Raw genomic sequence first — 24174 nt, 5'->3', positions numbered from 1 at the left:
ATCATCATCAAAGACCAAAGTCAGATAAAACCACAAAGATGGGGAGAAACCAGAGCAGAAAAGCTGAAAATTCTAAAAATCAGAGTGCCTCCTCTCCTCCAAAGGAACGCAGCTCCTCACCAGCAATGGAACAAAGTTGGATGGAGAATGACTTTGACAAGTTGAGAGAAGAAGGCTTCAGAAGATCGATAATAACAAACTTCTCCGAGCTAAAGGAGGATGTTTGAACCAATCACAAAGAAGCTAAAAACCTTGAAAAAAGATTGGACAAATGGCTAACTAGAATAAAGAGCATAGAGAAGACCTTAAATGACCTGATGGAGCTGAAAACCATGGCACATGAACTACATGATGCATGCACAAGCATCAGTAGCTGATTCAATCAACTGGAAGAAAGGTTGTCAGTGATTGAAGATCAAATGAATGAAATGAAGCAAGAAGAGAAGTTTAGAGAAAAAAAGGGTAAAAAGAAATGAATAAAGCCTCCAAGAAATATGGGACTATGTGAAAAGGCTAAATCTATGTCTGATTGGTGTACCTGAAAGTGACGAGGAGAATGGAACCAAGTTGGAAAACACTCTTCGGGGTATTATCCAGGAGAACTTCCCCAACCTAGCAAGGCAGGCCAACATTCAAATTCAGGAAATACAGAGAATGCCAAAAAGATACTCCTCAAGAAGAGCAACTCCAGGATACATAATTGTCAGATTCACCAAAGTTGAAATGAAGGAAAAAATGTAAAGGGCAGCCAGAGAGAAAGGTCGGGTGACCCAAAAAGGGAAGCCCATGAGACTCACAGTGGATCTCTCAGCAGAAACTTTACAAGCCAGAAGAGAGTAGGGGCCAATATTCAACATTCTTAAAGAAAAGAATTTTCAATCCAGAATTTCACATCCAGCCAAACTAAGCTTCATAAGTGAAGGAGAAATAAAATACTTTACAGACAGGCAAATGCTGAGAGATTTTGTCACCACCAGGCCTGCCCTAAAAGAGCTCCTGAAGGAAGCACTAAACATGGAAAGGAACAACCAGTACCAGCCACTGCAAAAACATGCCAAATTGTAAAGACTGTTGATGCTCTAAAGAAACTGCATCAAGTAATGGCCAAAATAACCAGCTAACATCATAATGGCAGGATCAAATTCACACATAACCATATTAACCTTAAATGTAAATGGTCCAAATGCCCTCAATAAAAAGACACAGACTGGCAAATTGGATAAACAGTCAAGACCCATCAGTATGCTGTATTCAGGAGACCCATCTCACGTGCAAAGACACACATAGGCTCAAAATAAAGGGATGGAGGAATACTTACCAAGCAAAGGGAAAGCAAAAAAAAAAAAAAAAAAAAAAAAGCAGCAGGGGTTGCAATCCTAGTTTCTGATAAAACAGACTTTAAACCAACAAAGATCAAAAGAAACAAAGAAGGCCATTACATAATGGTAAAGGGATCAATTCAACAAGAAGCGCTAACTATCCTAAATATATATGCCTCCAATACAAGAGCAGCCAGATTCATAAAGCAAGTCCTTAGAGACCTACAAAGAGACTTAGACTCCCACACAATAATAATGGGAGTCTTTAACACCCCACTGTCAACATTAGACCGATCAATGAGACAGAATGTTAACAAGGATATCCAGGACTTGAACTCAGCTATGCATCAAGCAAACCTAATAGACATCTACAGAACTCTCCACCCAAATCCACAGAATACACATTCTTCTCAGCACCACATCGCACTTATTCTAAAATTGACTGCATAATTGGAAGTAAAGCACTCCTTAGCAAATGTAAAAGAACAGAAATCACAACAAGTTGTCTCTCAGATAACAGTGCAATCAAATTAGAACTCAGGATTAAGAAACTCACTCAAAACTGCTCAACTACATGGAAATTGAACAACCTGCTCCTGAATGACTACTGGGTACATAACGAAATGAAGGCAGAAATAAAGATGTTCTTTGAAACCAATGAGAACAAAGACACAACGTACCAGAATCTCTGGGACACATTTAAAGCAGTTTGTAGAGGGAAATTTATAGCACTAAATGTTCACAAGGGAAAGCAGGAAAGATCTAAAATTGGCACCCTAACATCACAATTTAAAGAACTGGAGAAGCAACAGCTAACAAATTCAAAGCTAGCAGAAGGCAAGAAATAACTAAGATCAGAGCAGAACTAAAGGAGATAGAGACACAAAAAAACCCTTCAAAAAAATCAATGAATCCAGGAGCTGTTTTTTTTTTAAAAGATCAACAAAATTGATAGACCGCTAGCAAGACTAATAAAGAAGAGAGAAGAATCAAATAGACACAATTAAAAAACAATAAAGGGGATATCACCACTGACCCCACAGCAATACAAACTACCATCAGACAATACTAAAAACACCTCTATGCAAATAAACTGGAAAATCTAGAAGAAATGAATAAATTCCTGGACACATACACCCCGCCAAGACTAAACCAGGAAGAAGTTGAATCTCTAAATAGACCAATAACAGGTGCAGAAATTGAGGCAATAATTAATAGCCTACCAACCAAAAAAAGTCCAGGACCAGATGGATTCACAACTGAATTCTACCAGAGACAAAAACAGGAGCTGGTACCATTCCTTCTGAAACTATTCCAATCAATAGAAAAAGAGGGAATCCTCCCTAACTCATTTTATGAGGCCAGCATCATCCTGATACCAAAGCCTGGCAGAGAGATTAAAAAAAAAAAAAAAGATTTTTAGACTAATATCCCTGATAAACATCGATGCAAAAATTCTCAATAAAATACTGGCAAACCAAATCCAGCAGCACATCAAAAAGCTTATCCACCACGATCAAATCGGCTTCATCCCTGGGATGCAAGGCTGGTTCGACATATGCAAATCAATAAACATAACCCATCACATAAACAGAACCAACAATAAAAACCATATGATTTTCTCAATAGGTGGAGAAAAGGCCTTCAACAAAATTCAACAGCCCTTCATGCTAAAAACTCTCAATAAATTAGGTATTGATGGGATGTATCTCAAAATAATAAGAGCTATTTATGACAAACTGACAGCCAATATCATACTGAATGGGCAAAAACTGGAAGCATTCCCTTTGAAAACTGGCACAAGACAGGGATGCCCTCTCTCACCACTCCTATTCAACATAGTGTTGGAAGTTCTGGCCTGGGCAATCAGGCAAGAGAAAGAAATAAAGGGTATTCAATTAGGAAAAGAGGAAGTCAAATTGTCCCTGTTTGCAGATGACATGATTGTATATTTAGGAAATCCCATCATCTCAGCCCAAAATCTCCTTAAGCTGATAAGCAACTTCAGCAAAGTTTCAGGATGCAAAATCAATGTGCAAAAATCACAAGCATTCCTATACAACAATAACACACAAACAGAGAGCCAAATCATGAGTGAACTTCTATTCACAATTGCTACAAAGAGAATGAAATACCTAGGAATCCAACTTACAAGGGATGTGAAGGACCTCTTCAAGGAGAAATACAAACCACTGCTCAATGAAATAAAAGAGGACACAAACCAATAGAAGAACATTCCATGCTCATGGATAGGAAGAATCAATATTGTGAAAGTGGCCATACTGCCCGAGATAATTTCAATGCCTTCACCATCAAGCTACCAATGACTTTCTTCACAGAATTGGAAAAAACTACTTTAAAGTTCATATGGAACCAAAAAAGAGCCAGCATTGCCAAGACAATCCTAAGCCAAAAGAACAAAGCTGGAGGCATCACACTACCTGACTTCAAGCTATACTATAAGGCTACAGTAACCAAAACAGCATGGTACTGGTACCAAAACAGGTATACAGACCAATGGAACAGAAGAGAGGCCTCAGAAATAACACCACACATCTACAACCATCTGATTTTTGACAAACCTGACAAAAACAAGAAATGGGAAAAGGATTCCCTATTTAATAAATGGTGCTGGGAAAACTGGCTAGCCATATGTAGAAAGCTGAAACTGGATCCCTTCCTTACATCTTATACAAAAAGTAATTAAGATGGATTAAAGACTTAAATGTAAGACCTAAAACCATAAAAACCCTAGAAGAAAACCTAGGCAATACCATTCAGGACAAGGGATTGGCAAAGCCTTCATGACTAAAACACCAAAAGCAATGGCAACAAAAGCCAAAATTGACAAATGGGATCTAATTAAGCTAAAGAGCTTCTGCACAGCAGAAGAAACTATCATCAGAGTGAAGAAGCAACCTAGAGAATGGGAGAAAATTTTTGCAATCTACCCATCTGACAAAGGGCTAATATCCAGAATCTACAAAGAACTTAAACAAATTTACAAGAAAAAAATAAACAACCCCATCAAAAAGTGGGCAAAGGATATGAACAGACACTTCTCAAAAGAAGACATTTATGCAGCCAACAGACACATGAAAAAATGCTCATCATCACTGGCCATCAGAGAAATGCACATCAAAACTACAATGAGATACCATCTCACGCCAGTTAGAATGGCGATCATTAAAAAATCAGGAAACAACAGATGCTGGAGAGGATGTGGAGAAATAGGAACACTTTTACACTGTTGGTGGGAGTGTACATTAGTTCAACCATTGTGGAAGACAGTGTGGCGATTTCTCAAGGATCTAGAACTAGAAATACCATTTGACCCAGCAATCCCATTACTGGGTATATACCCAAAGATTATAAATCATTCTACTATAAAGACACATGCACACATATGTTTATTGTGGCAATATTCACAATAGCAAAGACTTGGAACCAACCCATATGTCCATCAATGATAGACTGGATAAAGAAAATGTGGCAAATATACATCATGGAATACTATGCAGTCATAAAAAAGGATGAGTTCATGTCCTTTGCAGGGACATGGATGAAGCTAGAAGCCATCATTCTCAGCAAACTATCACAAGGACAGAAAACCAAACACCGCATGTTCTCACTCATAGGTGGGAACCGAACAATGAGAACACTTGGACACAGGGCGGGGAACATCACACACCAGGGCCTGTCGGGGGGTGGAGGGCTGGGGGAGGGATAGCATTAGGAGAAATACCTAATGTAAATGATGAGTTGATGGGTGCAGCGAACAAACATGGCACATGTATACCTATGTAACAAACCTGCACATTGTGCACATGTACCCTACTACTTAAAGTATAATTTAAAAAAAAAGAAACATTGCATGTTCCCACTTATTTGTGGGATCTAAAAATCAAAACAATTTAACTCATGGATATAGACAGTTGAAGGGTGGTTACCAGAGGTTTGGAAGGGTAGTGAGAGGAGGTGGGGATGGTTGATGGACACAAAAACATTAGTTAGAGAGAATGAATAAGACCCAGTATTTGACAGAACAACAGAGTGACTATAGTGAATAATAATTTATTTGTACATTTTAAATAACTAAAAGAGTAAAATTGGATTGTTTGTAACACAAAGGACAAATGCTTGAGGAGAAAGATACCCCATTCTTCATGATGTGATTATTATGCATTGCATGCCTGTATCAAAACATTTCATGTACCCTATACATATATACAGCTATTATGTCCCCACAGAAATGAAAAATAAAAAAATTTAAAAACATAAATTGAATGACCACAGAGAACACTAATGACAAAGCAACAAATGGAAATTATCAAGAAAGGTACAGACAAAATACTGTGGCATTTCAAAGAAGAGAAATGTAAAATTGGATTAAAAGGATCAAGAATGGCTTACTACTTCACTAGAAACAAAAAAGAAGTATTATTACAATTTCACTTAGTAGAAGATACCAGTCTGGGGACTACCTGGAGACACTTTTGGATTACTAGCTGTTCCTGGACCTCACTTAGCACAATAGTGTATAATTGATTCTTGTTCATACAATTCTATTGCAGCAACAATATAGTTGTATGGTATATGTGTTGGCACCTTATTTTTTTTTTCAAGAGACAAGGTCTCAGTCTGTCACCAGGCTGGAGTGCACTGGTACAATTATGGCTCACTGCAGCCTTGACCTCACGGGCTCAAGTAATTCTTCCCCTCTGAGCCTTCTGAGTAGCCAGGACTACAGGCACTATGCTGCCATACATGGCTAATTATTTTATCATTTTTTTTTGTTCTTTGTTTTTTTCTGAGAGAACTAATTTTTTTTGTAATTATCTTACCATTCATGTCCCTTAAAAATAGCTGTACTGAGGTAGAACTGACATGCAGTAATCTGCACACATTTAAAGTGCACAATTTGATGAGTTTTCACACATGTATATACTTATGAAACCACCATCATACTCAAGATAGTGAATATATCCATCACCCCAAAGTATCTCCTTTGTAATTTCTCCCTCCTGTCTCTAGTTATGGGCTCTCCCCTTCCTACCCTGTTCCTATTCCCAGGGATCTGCTGATTTGCTCTTCATCACTATGCACTAGTTTATCTAGAATTTTATATAAATGGAATCACACAGTATGGATTCTTTTTTGTCTGGCTTCTTTCACTCAGTATAATTGTTCTGAGATTCATCCACATTGTTGACTGTATCAATAATTTCTTCATTTTTAGCAAAAACTCCAGCGTTTTAAAGGTATAATTTATACATCATAAAATTCGCCCATTGTAAGTGTACAATTCAATTATTTATAGTAAATTTCCAGAACTGTGCAGTCATCACCACAATGCAATTTTAGAACACTTTCACCACCCCCAGAAGATCCTTTGTGTCCAGTTGCAATTATCCCTGCTCCCACGTGTGGATTCAGGCAACTATCACCTGTCTCTATAGTTTTTCTTTTTGGGATATTTCAGATAAATGGAATAAGCAAAATGTGGTCTTTTGCATATAGCTTTTCCATTTAGCAAATGTTCTTGAGTTGATACATGTTGTAGCATGTATCAGTACTTCCTCGTGACTTCGAGTAAAGCAAAAATTTCTTAGATATGGCACCAAAATCACAATCTATAAAAGAAAAGTTGATAAATTGGATGTTATCACAATGAAAACTTCTGTTGTTTGCAAGACACTGTTAGGAGAATAAAAACGCAACCCATAAAATAGTAGCAAATATTTGCAAAGCATATATTTGATGTAGGTACTGTGTCCAGAACATATAAAGAACTGTCATACACAATAATAAGAAAATAAACAACCAATGAAAAATGTGTGAAATATCTGAATAAGCATTTCACCAAGGGAAATATATGTATGGCAAATAAGCACATGAAAAGGGGCTCAATATCATTCACGCAAATCAAAATCAAAATGAGATATCACAACACACATAGTAGACGGATATAATTTAAAAGACTGACCATACCAAGTGTTAGCATATGGAGATATGGAGGGGATACCAAGTAGTATACCCACATTACTCACCTTAAAAAGCAGTTTGTCAGTTTTTTTAAAAGTTTAAACACCGCGTGTTCTCACTCATAGGTGGGAATTGAACAATGAGAACACATGGACACAGGAAGGGGAACATCACACTCTGGGGACTGTTGTGGGGAGGGGGGAGGGGGGAGGGATAGCATTAGGAGATACACCTAATGCTAAATGACGAGTTAACGGGTGCAGCACACCAACATGGCACATGCATACATATGTAACTAACCTGCACTTTGTGCACATGTACCCTAAAACTTAAAGTATAATAATAAAAAAATAAAATAAAATAAATAAAAGTTTAACATACACCTACCTTGTAATCCAGCTACCCAAGAAAAGTGAAAACATGCCCATATAGAGACTTGTACATAAATGTTTGTGGCAGCTTTATCTGTAATAGTCAAAACTTGAAAGCAACTCATATGTCCATCAATGAGTAAATGTATAAACAATTTGTATATCTATATAAATAATGAAATCCTATTCAGCAACATTTTTTTATTTTTTGTAGAGTGGTCTTGCTGTGCTGCCCATGCTTGTCTCGAATTCCTGACCTCAAGCAATCCTCCCATCTCACCCTCCCGAAGCACTGGGATTACACAACTAACCTGGGGCCTGACATTCTTAGAAAACCTCTGGGCTCTCTTATTTACCTTGTACACTAGAGCTTGACCAGGTTATAGGTTCAATCGATGCTAAGGGCTGATGCAGAAAAAGTATCCTCTTCCTTATAAGAATAGGGGCTCCTTAAATATTTGTTAACCTGAACTGAATTGGACTTAACATGAGCCGAATAAAAGATCTGAGTAGTTCATGAATTAAACAATTAAAATCAAAATCATACAACCACATTTGACTTCATTAACTCACCTTTACCCTCCCTATCACCCAGATAACAATGGTAGAGCCCAGTATTGGCAGAGCTCCTGTCAGAGACGAGTCCTCAAGGAACTGAAAAGGAAAGAGAAGCAAGGAGTGAAAATATTGAGTGCCTACTATGTGCAAGGCTAATTCATAAAGGAACCATAGAAGACCCTTCAGAATCCCAAACTTGAAAAATACTACACGGTTGCCCAGACAATGTGACATTTACTCGCTTGTGTATGTAAAGATTGGACTAAATTGTAATTGCACAGCCACCATGGAAATGGATAACTAGATAGTGCATTAAGCTGGTAATATTAAACTTCTCATAGGTGGGTCTTAGAAATTCATAAACTTTCTTTCTTGTCCCACGCTAGGGAAAAATATAAGCTTTGTCTAAACACAAAACCAGGACAGAGCCAAGTTAATTTTCTTCACAGATGAGTAGAATCATATAATTTCAGGATCAGAAAGGAATTTTTTTTTTTTTTTTTTTTTTTTGGAGACGGAGTCTGGCTCTGTAGCCCAGGCTGGAGTGAAGTGGCGCGATCTCGGCTCGCTGCAAGCTCCGCCTCCCAGGTTCACGCCATTCTCCTGCCTCAGCCTCTCCGAGTAACTGGGACTAAAGGCGCCCGCCACCATGCCCGGCTAATTTTTTGTATTTTCAGTAGAGACAGGGTTTCACCGTGGTTCCTATCTCCTGACCTCGTGATCCGCCCGCCTTGGCCTCCCAAAATGCTGGGATTACAAGCGTGAGCCACCGCACCCAGCCAGAAAGGATTTTTATACATTCAACATTCAGTCACTAGAACTTTATTGATGTACGGAGACCCGGGACAAGCTAAACAAACTTAAAAAAATATGTTTATTGCCTGATTGACAAAATATAAAAGACAACTCTGAGTAATTTTGCACCAGCAACACACACTTTACCCAGACTGTAGTAGGTTACATATGTCAACTTCTTACCTAGAGAAAAAGGAACAATTTGGAGAGGGAGAAGAAAGTGGAGAAGATCTAAGAAATGATTATCTGAGTACAAGGGGGGTTCGAACTCCAATATTGCAGCTGTAGGTTCAGATTTCTACTTTTAACACTAGACTATATTTTTTATTTTTGCATTTCTTTTATTTTCCGTTTGATTTTCTTTTTTTTTTTTTTTTTTTTTTTTTAGTAGAGTTCTTTTAGAAAGTTCCAGCCTGTTTCTACTGGTTAAGAATAAACTGAAGGGGCCAGGTATAGTGGCTCATGCCTGCAGTCCCAGCACTTTGGGAGGCTGAAGCGAGCAGATCACCTGAGGTCGGGGAGTTCGAGACCAGCCTGGCCAACATGGTGAAACCCCATCTCTACTAAAAATACAAAAATTAGCTGGGTGTGGTGGCGTATGCCTGCAATCCCAGCTACTCAGGAGGCTGAGGCAGAAGAATTGCTTGAACCCGGGAGGCAGAGGTCAGAGTGAGCAGAGATCATGCCACTGCACTCCAGCCACTCCAGCCTGGGCAGAGTGAGACTCTGTCTAAAATAAATAAAATTTTAAAAATTTAAAAAAAAGAATAAACTGAAGGAAAATGTTTATTTTGTTAGCGCTTGGACCACAGATAAAGGAATAGTAGCTAGCCTCTGGAGGCCTTGCAGGCAGGAATTAAAGTTGCCATAGGATGACAAAAACTTAGAAGAAAAGCATTCAGTTTGCTCCTCCTTCAAGAAAGCCCATCTCTGCTCATCTCTTGGAGATTTATTATACTTTGTTAGATTATTGAACATAATTTAATTGAAGAGAAGAGATATATGCTTATGAAAAGTTAACTACAAACAGTTAATCTCCAAAAGTATATAATATATGCCAAATTAGTGATATAAACATTACATGCTATTATAGTTTATAAGGAGAAGAGTGCAAGGTTCTTTAAGCCATTCATCCTTTAAGGAAAACTATTTCTAAGCCATCCCAGACAATATACTCGATATTTTTAATGTTCTAACACCTATTCCTAGCAATCCAGATCCCTGGATGTAAAGTTCCAAATTACTTCCCCTCTTAACTTTAAAACCAAGTGTTTAGAAGAGAAGATAGAGGAAATACCCTGGTTTCATAGAGAGAGGAATATTTTATAATAGTGTGTTCATTTTTAGATACAGATGCTACATGCACACAGCAGCAAACATCTGTGATGAGCCCTTGTCTGTATTCCAAGTTTCCCCCTGGGACTGTAAAAACAGATGGAGAAAAAAGAAGGAGACACAGAATTCAGTGACTAGCCCTAAATCTGTCAGTAAAGATTTGATGCCCCATTACACACTCTGGATCTGTACATAAGGCTGCTAAGTTCTTATGACCCTTCTGGACTGCTTCTACAGTTGTTAACTTCCTTTTCAATCTTATGATTTCAGCGTGGGCTTCCTCTAATATTACACCATAAAAGGCATTGATCACCATAAGAAGGAACATTTGTGAAGGTACTCCAGTGCCAGAAAGAGGTATACCTGAATTTTCCAAATGAACTTTGCTTTTTCAACTTGCAGTTATCTTTACAAAGTAACTTACTTCATTATTCTCATGAAAATAAAATCAATTCTATTTATGTTTGTTGCTAGCTTTTATTAACCCATTTGTTTTCTGCTAAGACGGCTTTTACAATACTGTATTGTAAACTCTTCACACTTCTAGGCTATCATTCCTATCCCCCACTAGAAAATGAGCTGCTTGAAGGCAGGGATGAGGTCTTAAGTATCTTATATTTCCAAAGAAACTCTCTGTATTCATCTAGTGGAGGGTAACATTATTGGGGGATCACGGTAAATTCTAAAAAACAAATTAAATGCTGTTTCATACAAGTAAAGCCATAATCTGTGAAATGAGTGGCTTGTAGTAAATGATCTCTACCATTCTAGGATTCACTACTTGCTTAAAAGTTTTACAATCTTCTTTTTATGGCTTAATACAAATTGTTGACTACATTATAAATAAACAACTGAACCTAAATATTGAAATTTTAGAAAAGTTTATTTTGGTCTGCAAGGACTGGGAAGTTATTAATGAGACTATAGACCATCTGTTTCTTTGTATATTTTTATAGTTATTTATCAGTTTTATTTAGCATCTTTCAAAGATGTGAGAATTTCAAATTTAATTATAACATGTAATGGACAAATGATTAGTCTATATCAATGATATGGGTGGGATTTTTTATTTTTTAGATACAGGGTCTCACTGTTTTGCCCAGGCTAGTCTCAAACTCCTGTGCTCAAGCAATCCTCCTGCCTCAGCCTCTTGAGTAGCCAGGATTACAGGCATGTGCCACCACAACTGACATTATCTGTGTTTTTTAACATTATGGTTAGCCTTATGACTTAGTACTTTCCTTGATATATTAGGAAGCAACTTTACTTACACAGCAACTTCAGACTCTGACATTGGAAAGATTTTAATTTATATTGGAATGAAAATATAACTCCAAATAGTTTTAAATGACAAATAATACCTTCAAATGTTAAACTTGTCCTATCATTAATTTAGTATTCACTCAACACTTACTGAGCATTTATGGGCAAGATACATATGTGCTAGGCCCTGTGTGGGATGCTTTTTTATATATCAACCAGATAGTCTGGGAGATAAGATATACAAATCATTGATTTGCAAGATAGATTTAAGTTTCTCTAGAAGTTCATCAAAGACAGAAATTACTTCAGAAAGAGGCTGAGGGAAGACTTAGTCAAGAAAGTGTAATTTGAGCTGAATGATGAGTAGTTTTTGCATATGCAAAGAAGGAGGAAAGGGCATTTCAGGAAGGAGGAAAGGCCATTTCAGGAAGAAAGAAAGACAGTGAAAAAAGCCAGGCGGGAAAGCTTATGGCACATGTCACTGGTATACTAAAATAGTTGTTTCTTCTAACTATACAGTGTACAAAAGAGAGAAGTGAGAGAGAAACTTGGAAAGGTAAATTGCACCCAGACTGTAGAGAGCCTTAAATATCAGGCCAAGAAGTCTAGATGTTATTCTGAAGGCATTCTAAATCACTGAAGATTTTAAGGAAGACATGTTATAATTAAAAACTACAATGTGTAAAAAATTATTCCGGAAAGGGTTTGTAGCAAGATAGATTGAGAGTTGATAGTGGTAGGAAGGTCTGCTGGTAATTATCTAATACCTTTCAAGTGTGGCTCATCTATAATATGAACAAGTTCTGAGGAGTTAATGTACAGTATGGTGGCTGTAGTTAATATTATATTATTTACTTGAAATTATTATATTATTTACTTGAAATTTGATATGGAAGATCTTATTTCAAAACCACAATGAAATACCATCTCACACAAGTTGGAATGGCTGTTATTTAAAAATCAAAACATAAGGCAAGCCAGGCATGGTGGCTCACACCTGTAATCCCAGCACTTTGGGAGGCCAAGGCAGGCAGATAACCAGAGGTCAGGAGTTCAAGACCAGCCTGGCCAACATGGTGAAACCCAGTCTCTACCAAAAAAATACAAAAATTAGCCGGGCGTGATGGCACATGCCTGTAACTGTAATCCGTTACTCGGGAGGCTGAGGTGGGAGAATAGCTTGAACCCAGGAGGCAGAGGTTGCAGTGAGCCGAGACTGTGCCATTGCACTCCAGCCCAGGTGACAGAGTGAGACCCTGTCTCAAAAAAAAAATTAAAACATAATAAAACATAGTAGGTGCTGGTGAGATTGTGGAGAAAAAAAAACACTTATACACTGTTGGTGGGAGTGTAAATTAGGTCAGCCATTGTAGAAAGTAGTGTGGCAATTCCTCAAAGAGCTAAAAATAGAACTATCATTCCACCCAGCAATTCCATTACTGGGTATATACCCAAAGGAATATAAATCATTCTACCATAAAGACGTGTGCATGCATATGTTCATTGCAGCACTAGTCACAATAGCAAAGACATGCAATCAACCTAAATGTCCCTGAATAGAAGACTGGATAAAAAAATGCAGTATGTATGCACCATGAAATACTATGCAGCCATAAAAAAGAATGACATTATGTCCTTTGCAGGAACATGGATGGAGCTGGAGGCCATCATCCTTAGCAAACTAACACAGAAACAGAAAACCAAATACCACATGTTCTCACTTAAAAGTGGGAATTAAATGGTGAGAACACATGGACACAAAGAAGAGAACAACAGACACTGGGACCTACCTGAGGGTAGAGGCTGTGAGGCAGGAGAGGATAAGAAAAAATAAGTAATCTGTACTAGGATTAATACCTAGGTGATGAAATAATCTGTACAACAAATGATTGTATAGATAAAAAAGAACACATGACACAAGTTTACCTATATAACAAACCTGCCCATGTACCCCTGAACCTAAAATAGAAGTGAAAAAAAAGAAAGTAGATCTTAAGCATTCTTACCCCACCCCCCAACACACACACACACGAATGGTATATGAGGTAATGGATGTGTTGATTAACTTTGTTAGGGAAATGATTTCACAGCGTATACTCACATGAAATCATCACATTGTACAACTTAGAATATGCAATTTCTGTTTGTCAAGTATATCTCAGTAAAGCTGAAAAGGGCTATTACCAAAATTTTCAACAGCACTATCTAGTGCATTACAAGATAATATTGCCCAGTTTAGAAAAAACACTTGACATGGAACTAAGAAAAAGATTAACTTTAGGCAGTTTTTTTTCTTCCACAACTACACCTGAGTTCACAACCAATGGTGAATGAGCCAGGTAACTAGAAAGCAAACTGAGAAATAATGCAGGAGTTTGGAATAGGAGTTACGTTTTTCTCTATGGCCTCAGAATGATTCTTCTTCAATTTTGAGGGGTGGGGAGGATTCAGGGGCTACAAGTGCAGGTTTGTTACATGGGTATATTGTGTGATGCTAAGGATTAGGGTACAAATGGTTCCATCACTGAGGTAGTGAGTATAGTGCCCAATAGGTAGTTTTTCAGCCCACAATCCTCTCCCTTCCACCCTACCTCCTATGGTAGTCTCCAATGTATACTGTTCCCATCTTTATGTCCATATATACCCAATGTTTAGCTCCCATTTACAAGTAAGAACATGCAGTATTTGATTTTCTGGTCCTGCGTTAATTTTCTTAGGATAATGGCCTCCAACTGCATACATGTTGCAGCCAAGGACGTTATTTAATGCTTTTTTATGGCTGCCTAGTATCAAATAGTGTATACATACCATGTTTTCTTTATCAGTCCACCATGGACAAGCATCTGAGTTGATTCCATGTTTTTGCTATTGTGAATTGTGCTGCAATGAACACATGAGTATATGTGTCTTTATAGAAGAACAATTTATACACCTGTGGGTATTTACCCAGTAATGGGATTGTTTGGGTAAAAAGGTAGTTCTGTTTTATGTTTTTTCAGAAATCTCCAAACTGCTTTCCACAGTAGCTGAACTAACTACCAGCAAGGTATAAGTGTTCCCTTTTTGCAACCTCGCCGACATCTATTATTTTTGTTACTTTTTAATAACAGCCATTTTTACTGGTGTGAGATGGTATCTCACTGTGGTTTTGACTTGCATTTCTCTGATTAGTGATGTTGAGCATTTTTCGTATGTTTGTTGGCTGCATCTATGTCTTGTTTTGAGAAGTGTCTGTTCATGTCCATTGCCCATTTTTTTAACAGGTTGTTTTTTTTGCATGTTGATTTAAGTTTCTTATAGATTCTGGATATTAGACCTTTGTTGGATGTATAGTTTGCAAATATTTTCTCCCATTCTATAGGTTGTCTGTTTACTCTGTTGATAGCTTCTTTTGCTGTGTGGAAGCTCTTTAGTATAATTAGATCCCAATTGTTAATTTTTGCTTTGCTGCAATTGCTTTTGATGTTTTCGTCATGAAATCTTTGGAAGGTACTATGTCAAGAATGGTATTTCCTAAGCTTTCTCGTAGGGTTTCTATACTTTTAGGACTTATGTTTAAGTCTTTCATTCATCTTGAGTTGATTTTTGTAGATGGTGAAAGGATGGGGCCCAGATTCAATCTTCTGCATATGGCGCTAGCCAGTTATCTCAGCACCATTTTTTTGAATAGGAAGTCCCTTCTCCATGGCTTGTTACTGTTCACTTTGTTGAATATCAGATGGTTGTAGGTGTGCAGATTTATTTCTGGAATCCCTATTCTGTGTCATTGGTCCATGTGTCTGTTTTTGTACCTGTATTATGCTGTTTGGTTACTCTAGCTTTGTACTGTAGTTTAAAGTAGTGTGATGCCTCCGGCTTTGTTATTTTTGCTTAGTTTGCTTTGGGTGTTCAGGCTCTTTTCTGGTGCCATATGAATTTTAGAAGTGATTTTCTTAATTCTGTGAAAAGTGATGTTGGTAGTTTCATAGGAATAGCATTAAATCTGTAAATGGGCAGTATGGCCATTTTAACAATATTGATTCTTCCCCTCCAGGAGCATAAAATGTATTTCTATTTGTTTATATCATATCTGGTTTCTTTGAGCAGTGTTTTGTAATTCTCATTGTAGAGATCTTCGACCTCCCTTGCTAGCTGTATTCCTAAGAATTTTACTCTTTTTGTGGCTATTGTGAATGGGCTTGTGTTCTTGATGTTTTCCATGTTGCTTGCTCTCTCTCCCTGTCTTTCTGGGATGCCAATGAGTCATGGGTTCAGTCTATTTACATAATCCCATATTTCTCGGAGGTTTTGTTCTTTCTTTATTTTTTTCCTTATTTTTGTCTGACTGAGTTATTTCTGAGAACTGATCTTTGAGCTCTGAGATTCTTTCCTCACCTTGGTCTATTCTGCTGTTAATATTTCCATTTGTACTATGAAATTCTTGAAAAGAGTTTTCAGCTCTAGAAGATCAGTTTGGTTCTTTCTTAAAAGGGCTATTTTATCTTTAACTCTTGTATCATTTTATTGGATTCATGAGCTTCTTTGAATTGGGTTTCAACTTGCTCCTGAATTTCAATGAGCTTTGTTGCCATACAGATTTTTGAATTCTATGTCTGTCATTTCAACTATCTCAATCTGGTTAAGAGTCATTCCTGGGGAGCTAGTGTGGTCATTTGGAGATAAGAAGATACTCTGGATTTTAGAGTTGTCAGAGCTCTCCCACTGGTTCTTTCTTGTTTGTGTAGGCTGATGTCCCTTTAAGGTTTGATGTTGCTGTTCTTTGCATATGGCTTTTTGCTTTTATATTATTTGATGCCCTTGAGGGTTTGACTGTGGTATAACTTAAGTTTAGTCAACTGACTGTTTCTGGATACTTTCAGGGGTCCAAGATTCAGCCCACTCCTCCTGAGCTGTGTGTTTTAGCCTTGGTGGGCTGGGACCAGGCCCACAATTTTTTCACTGGTCCCTCAAGATTAAGGACCTGCTGTGCTGGAGGAACCAAGGTGTTCCCAGTCTACTGACAACAACACATCAATAGGGACTGCCAGCAAAAGCACTTCAGGGGTGTGGGGGGTTGGCAGTAGGGTCTTTGCACATGTACTGGTGAAGTGGTGGGGAGAGGCTGCAGGCAGCTGCATGCTAGTGGCAGTCTATCTACAAAAGCTCTCCGACTGTTATGCAGGGTCATCTGGTGAAAGCGCTATGGTGGTGGCTGCTAGCAAGTTCTTTGGCTGGGCAGCTGATGCTGTGCTGCAAGCAGGTGTGGCCAGGCAGGGACCCTGGGAGAGTCCAGCAGACAAGGAGGTCCTCAGATCATACTACCCCTATCCTATGAGCAAGATAGCCCTACTCTGTCCAGGTCTGGCAGCCAACAAAGGATGAAGCTACTTAGAGGAGTATGGCGATCCTTGGGGAATGTGTAACCATGGCCATGCTCCACTATAGTCATTCTGGTGCCAAATACTCTGGGCTCTGTGAAGGCTGGATTTCTGTCTCTGCCAACTCTCTGAGAAGTTCTCCCTGCTAGCTCAAATGTCCGTGGAGATCATGGGGTCTCCTGCAGCTAAGATTCCAAATGTCCATGGCCCAAATGTCCTTGGGGCACTCCATACCTATTTCACTCATCTCTTCCCCAGGAGCTGCTCTGGGCCAGGAATGAGTCCTAGTACTTGTTACCCCTGTGCAGCATTCTCAGCTTCCTCCCCTTACAGCCCAGGGTCTCCATCCTCCATCTGTCCACTTTCAATGCCTTTTTTCCAAGGATCAATTTGGAGTGTGCCAATCTTCTTCACAGTCTGGTCTTTTGGTGGAAGAAGCTCTTTCTGACTGCATATAATTGGCCATCTTGGCTCAGATAATCTATCCAATTTTTATCTTATACCAAAAGTTCTTGGTAATAATAATAATAATAATGACTTTTTTAATGAAAGGTAAAAAATTGAACAACTAGCTGGGATGGCTAGATGGATGGACGCTACATCCTCAATAGCAAATATAATTGTTAGCGGTAGTAAACCTAGGAAGTTACATCCTACCTGCAACAACTACCATAGCTATCTGTTTCTGTATCCCTAGTAAAGATCAGTCCCCTTCATGGCTGGCAGTTTTTGCATACTCAAGCAGTCTTCCCACCTTGCAAACCCCAACACGTCTCTTACAAGGGAGCAGGAGTTGTGTAAAAGGCCAACATAAGACTTCAATCAAAGATTATCTGATATGTTACATATTGAGTCCCTTCAACCTTTGTAAAGAATAAAAGAGGATAATCTAGAGAAACATGAGAGAAATCATTACTTCTACACTACAGTATCTCACCTCAAGCCTTCTCTGATCAGAACTTATTGACTGCCCTCAGTGAGAGCTGAAATAGACTAGAGGAAGTAACAACTATAAGAGAAATCCTTCCTATAAGAGAAATAACTGTATATTGCTAAACAGTAAAGTCTAGGAAGTCTAGAAAGAGAACAAGAATGAATGGCTACAACGTTTTTCTCACCAAACAAGTATATTCCAACTACTTGTACTACATCTTTCTTCAGAGCCTTAAATAATGGTGCAGATTTTAGAAATGTATTTTATCACTCTGAAACATTTTTCTCATCATTAAATAACTATATGGCTTCTAAGGTTTCTCTTACCATGGAGTTCTGCAGTTATAGGTAGAGTCAACCATGTTCTAGATTAATACTCTCCCCCAGGGAGGGAGTTTCATTAACAGCAAATTAGATTATTTTCCATAGGTATGGGTGGCACTCAACAGATATTACAAAGGAAGCCTTCTTCTTGAGGGAACCAAGCATTTTCTTTTATTATTATTATTATTATACTTTAAGTTCTAGGGTACATGTGCACAACGTGCAAGTTTGTTACATATGTATACATGTGCCATGTTGGTGTGCTGCACCCATTAACTCATCATTTACGTCAGGTGTATCTCCTAATGCTATCCCTCCCCCCTCCCCTCACAGCATGACAGGCCCCAGTGTGTGATGTTCCCCTTCCTGTGTCCATGTGTTCTCATTGTTCAATTCCCACCTATGAGTGAGAACATGCGGTGTTTGGTTTTCTGTCCTTGCGATGGTTTGTTCAGAATGATGGTTTCCAGCTTCATCCATGTCCTTACAAAGGACATGAACTCATCATTTTTTATGGCTGCATAGTATTCCATGGTGTATATATGCCACATTTTCTTAATCCAGTCTATCATTGTTGGACATTTGGTTTGGTTCCAAGTCTTTGCTATTGTGAATAGTGCCGCAATAAACATACATGTGCATGTGTCTTTATAGCAGCATGATTTATAATCCTTTGGGTATATACCCAGTAATGGGATGGCTTGGTCAAATGATATTTCTAGTTCTAGATCCTTGAGGAATCGCCACACTGTCTTCCACAATGGTTGAACTAGTTTACAGTCCCACCAACAGTGTAAAAGTGTTCCTATTTCTCCACATCCTCTCCAGCACCTGTTGTTTCCTGACTTTTTAATGATTGCCATTCTAACTGGTGTGAGATGCTATCTCATTGTGGTTTTGATTTGCATTTCTCTGATGGCCAGTGATGATGAGCATTTTTTCATGTGTCTGTTGGCTGCATAAACGTCTTCTTTTGAGAACTGTCTGTTCATATCCTTTGCCCACTTTTTGATGGGGTTGTTTCTTGTTTTCTTGTAAATTTGTTTGAGTTCTTTGTAGATTCTGGATATTAGCCCTTTGTCAGATGAGTAGGTTGTGAAAATTTTCTCCCAGTCTGTAGGTTGCCTGTTCACTCTGATGGTAGTTTCTTTTGCTGTGCAGAAGCTGTTTAGTTAATTGGATCCCATTTGTCAATTTTGGCTTTTGTTGCCATTGCTTTTGGTGTTTTAGACATGAAGTCCTTGCCCATGCCTATGTCCTGAATGGTAATGCCTAGGTTTTCTTCTAGGGTTTTTATGGTTTTAGGTCTAACATTTAAGTCTTTAATCCATCTTGAATTACTTTTTGTATAAGGTGTAAGGAAGGGATCCAGTTTCAGCTTTCTACATATGGCTAGCCAGTTTTCCCAGCACCATTTATTACATAGGGAATCCTTTCCCCATTTCTTGCTTTTGTCAGGTTTGTCAAAAATCAGATGGCTGTAGATGTGTGGTATTATTTCTGAGGGCTCTGTTCTGTTCCATTGATCTATATCTCTGTTTTGGTACCAGTACCATGCTGTTTTGGTTACTCTAGCCTTGTAGTATAGTTTGAAGTCAGGTAGCGTGATGCCTCCAGCTTTGTTCTTTTGGCTCAGGATTGATTTGGCAATGTGGGCTCTTTTTGGGAGGCAAGCATTTTCATCCAGATTTTATTATCTAAAATAATTCAGAGATTTTCCAATAAATAGGTATTGATATATATATATTCATACATGTGAAACTGCTTCTTAAAGCTTTTCTCTAATAGAAAAACAAGTTCATTTGAAAGGAAAACCTACCGAATTGTACTACAGTAGTATGATTTAAAATACAGGAGGGCTGTTTTACCTAGGTCTTGAAGATTTAGAGGAAGTCCATCAGAAAAACATGGGTGGGAAAGGACAAAAAAAGTTTTCTGGATGCCTGTAGGACACAGACTCTTCTCTGGAGGATAAGGTACAGCTGAATCCCTCCTCAATGCCTCACTACTCTTGCTTGCTGCTGTGGTCAAAAAGTATACATAGTGACACTATGAAATGAAACATTAGTACTTCCTGTAATTTATGGTCTAGTTAAAATTGACAATTTTTTTTATTTATTGTAGGCACAAAGCAGACATTCGTAGAGAAACATGGATGAAACAGGAAATCTGACAGTATCTTCTGCCACATGCCATGACACTATTGATGACTTCCGCAATCAAGTGTATTCCACCTTGTACTCTATGATCTCTGTTGTAGGCTTCTTTGGCAATGGCTTTGTGCTCTATGTCCTCATAAAAACTTATCATGAGAAGTCAGCCTTCCAAGTATACATGATTAATTTAGCAGTAGCGGATCTACTTTGTGTGTGCACACTGCCTCTCCGTGTGGTCTATTATGTTCACAAAGGCATTTGGCTCTTTGGTGACTTCTTGTGCCGCCTCAGCACCTATGCTTTGTATGTCAACCTGTATTGTAGCATCTTCTTTATGACAGCCATGAGCTTTTTCCGGTGCATTGCAATTGTTTTTCCAGTCCGGAACATTAATTTGGTTACACAGAAAAAAGCCAGGTTTGTGTGTGTAGGTATTTGGATTTTTGTGATTTTGACCAGTTCTCCATTTCTAATGGCCAAACCACAAAAAGATGAGAAAAATAATACCAAGTGCTTTGAGCCCCCACAAGACAATCAAACTAAAAATCATGTTTTGGTCTTGCATTATGTGTCATTGTTTGTTGGCTTTATCATCCCTTTTGTTATTATAATTGTCTGTTACACAATGATCATTTTGACCTTACTAAAAAAATCAATGAAAAAAAATCTGTCAAGTCATAAAAAGGCTATAGGAATGATCATGGTCGTGACCGCTGCCTTTTTAGTCAGTTTCATGCCATATCATATTCAACGTACCATTCACCTTCATTTTTTACACAATGAAACTAAACCCTGTGATTCTGTCCTTAGAATGCAGAAGTCCGTGGTCATAACCTTGTCTCTGGCTGCATCCAATTGTTGCTTTGACCCTCTCCTATATTTCTTTTCTGGGGGTAACTTTAGGAAAAGGCTGTCTACATTTAGAAAGCATTCTTTGTCCAGCGTGACTTACGTACCCAGAAAGAAGGCCTCTTTGCCAGAAAAAGGAGAAGAAATATGTAAAGTATAGTTTAAACCCATTTCCAGTCCAAACAATGAAAATAGTTTCCCAAATAAGTATTTTGTCAAATCATTTACAAAAAAAATAAAAATTTTAATTAATATTTTACAAATACTTAACTATTTGGGCCTACAAATCTATCTCATTTATGCATCCACATGATTAGATATTTATAGATATTTTAAGTGCTAAAAATTCGGTCCACAACTATGAACTGAATTATAAATAATTTTGACCACTCACCAGAATTTGGAGAATATTTGTATCTTTGCACTATAAAATATGTCTTATATTAAAGTTTTCCTCTTCAAATAAAAGCTTTACAAAGGATAAAATATATAAAATTAGTCAATATAAAATACATGCAAGCTAAAAGTTATAAAATATAAAACTAGATATAAAATTGGCAAATAGTTCTGAATCATTCTAACATATTCCTTTGCATGTATGCCATCAGATGAGAACTGGAGATGACTCAGGAGCTACATAAAGCGTACTGTCACCCTTCTTTGTAGTACTGATTCACTAGGCAAATTAGGGCCATTTCTTCCAAAAGAGAATGTAAAAGTGCTAGAACAGACTAGTATTCAGCTAAAGGGTCCTAAAAGCACCATACAATGTTCAATATGGAAACAGGAGAAATCTGGTCAAAGGCCAGTTTGTCTCCAATTTTCTTCTGCCTTTGCCTCAGGCTCCCAAAATTGAATAGTGGAGTTTTAGCTGCTCAGTGAGGTTCCTGTAGAGATTTCTCTCCATCCATGACATATAATTCTTCCTTAAGAAGCCAGACAACTGGCACTCCTATATATAAACAGAAGTAATTAAAAACTTATCTGAAGAAAAGGAAAAGGAATCTACTTTTCTATATGCCAGTTGCTGGGATCAAAATAAACTACAAAGGATTTATGAAGAAAATTGTGAATGTTCATGTTACAAATTCTTTTAAGAAGTGCATACATTTATGTATATGTATACAACTATATGTAAGAGATTTTGCTGTATGATATGCATTATGGGTGAAAGTTCACTATAAGTTTTATTACTGCTTTATTACTTTTTATTGGTATGTTGACAGGAATATCATGGATATGTTTACAGTGACTTTTATATTACAGTGGACGCTTTGATCTTAAAACAGCCACAACAAGTCATCTACGGCTGAAATACAATATTCGTGGACAAGCTTTTGCTGAAGTGTAGTGTGTCCTTTAAGTTTGTTTTTTAAAAGGTACATTACCTCAGAGGAAATAAATGATAACTATAAAGAAAAAAGAAACCTTTGGGAAAATTTTCTATCTGAATCTGCCATGTGTACATTATTTCTATTTCATTTCTAATGTTGTAGTCCCTTGGGGAAAAAAATTACAAAACATAAACAGAAAGGACCTCTAAGGCATAGTAATAGCTTGTGCCCATTTATTTTTAATATACCTGTGACCTGGCCATTTCTATGCTCTTACCCTATACTATTTTTCCCTTGCTGGAGACAAACATCAAACATAATATTTATCACAAAATTCAATCCTCATTTCTCATTTACTGGGCCTTCTGCTATACAGCAAGCAGCATAGTATGGTAGAAGAGCACTAGATTGGAATCCAGAAGACCTGGATGCTAACCTGGTCTCTATTGCTTACTAGTTATGTAACTTTAAGCAAATGACATAAACTCTAATCCTCAGCTTTCTTATTAGTAAAATGGTAATAATAATACTTATCCTGCATTTTTATAGGGCATTTGTGAAACTCAAATGAGATCAGGAATGTTAAAGTTTTTAAAAATATATAACAAGATATAATGTTTAAGTATTTAGAGGTAGTTCTGTTACTTAAAATTACTGAGTCATATTTACTACATGGATTCTCAGATTTGAAAGAATTTGAACAAAAATAGCCATAGTTAAATCCTACTCCACATCAAAGAATCTTGTGGGTTATTTATTTCTTCCAGGCTTTTGCCTATGTTATCATTTCCAGTCATAGTCCCACTTCCTCCCACACAGCAACATACCATAAAACCTTCAATTACTTGCAAGCCCATCATAAATTTGCTTTTTTTCATGTCTTATGTACTTATAGCCTCTACCACACTCCATAGTACTTAATGTTTTCACCAATTTTTCCACGTGTTAATATTGTCTCCCAAAGTGGAGTTATCACTTTGTGGAATTATAAATTCCTTGAGGTTGAAAATTATGTATTTAAGTGGTAGTATCTAACATTTAATAAACTCTGACTATATACTATATTCTATTTTAAGTGTTTTACCCATATCAATGAATTTTATGCTTACAACTGCCCTGCAAGGTATGTACCATTATTATGCCTGCTTTGCTGAATTAAAAACTGAGGTGAGGTCATGGAACTTGCTCAGTCAGTCAGCTAGTAAGCACCAGAACCAAGGTTCAAACCCAGGCAATCTGATTTCACAACCCATGTTCTTAATTTGCTATAATATCCTGCTGGACCATTTTCAGGCAAAAAGCTTCAGCTGTGGGAGAGAAATAGGTTCTACAGATCTGTTTTTCAACATTATGCCTATAGTTAACAATACAATATTGTATATTTAAAAGTTTGTTAAGAGGATATATTTCATGTAAGGTGCTCTTACCACAGTAAAAGATATACAAATACAGAGAGAAAGAGAAATATAGAAAATTAAAGTTTATTTTTTAATGATATTTAAATGACTTATTCATTTATTTTAAAAACTAGGTTTAATTAAACTACATGCTTATACTTTTTAATTATATAAACACATGAACCATGACCTAAAGCC

At 37.5% G+C, this 24174-nt stretch overlaps 1 protein-coding gene across 1 annotated transcript in view; it reads left to right on the top strand.

The window, feature by feature from the left end:
• Nucleotides 1-23727, top strand: part of CYSLTR1 (cysteinyl leukotriene receptor 1) — a 62786-nt gene extending 39059 nt beyond the window's left edge. Inside the window, exons 2-3 of the mRNA XM_031005919.3 lie at nt 10634-10720; nt 20365-23727. Coding sequence (XP_030861779.1) covers nt 20392-21405 — 1014 coding nt within the window. The 5' untranslated portion in view covers nt 10634-10720; nt 20365-20391 and the 3' untranslated portion in view covers nt 21406-23727. The remainder of the gene's footprint in view (nt 1-10633; nt 10721-20364) is intronic.
• Nucleotides 23728-24174: the final 447 nt, after the last annotated feature.

The sequence above is a fragment of the Gorilla gorilla genome, chromosome X (genome assembly GCF_029281585.2).
Source record: "Gorilla gorilla gorilla isolate KB3781 chromosome X, NHGRI_mGorGor1-v2.1_pri, whole genome shotgun sequence".
Lineage (NCBI taxonomy): Eukaryota > Metazoa > Chordata > Mammalia > Primates > Hominidae > Gorilla > Gorilla gorilla.
The sequence above is the reverse complement of the archived record's forward strand: the minus strand, read 5'-3'. Positions and strand labels throughout refer to the sequence as shown.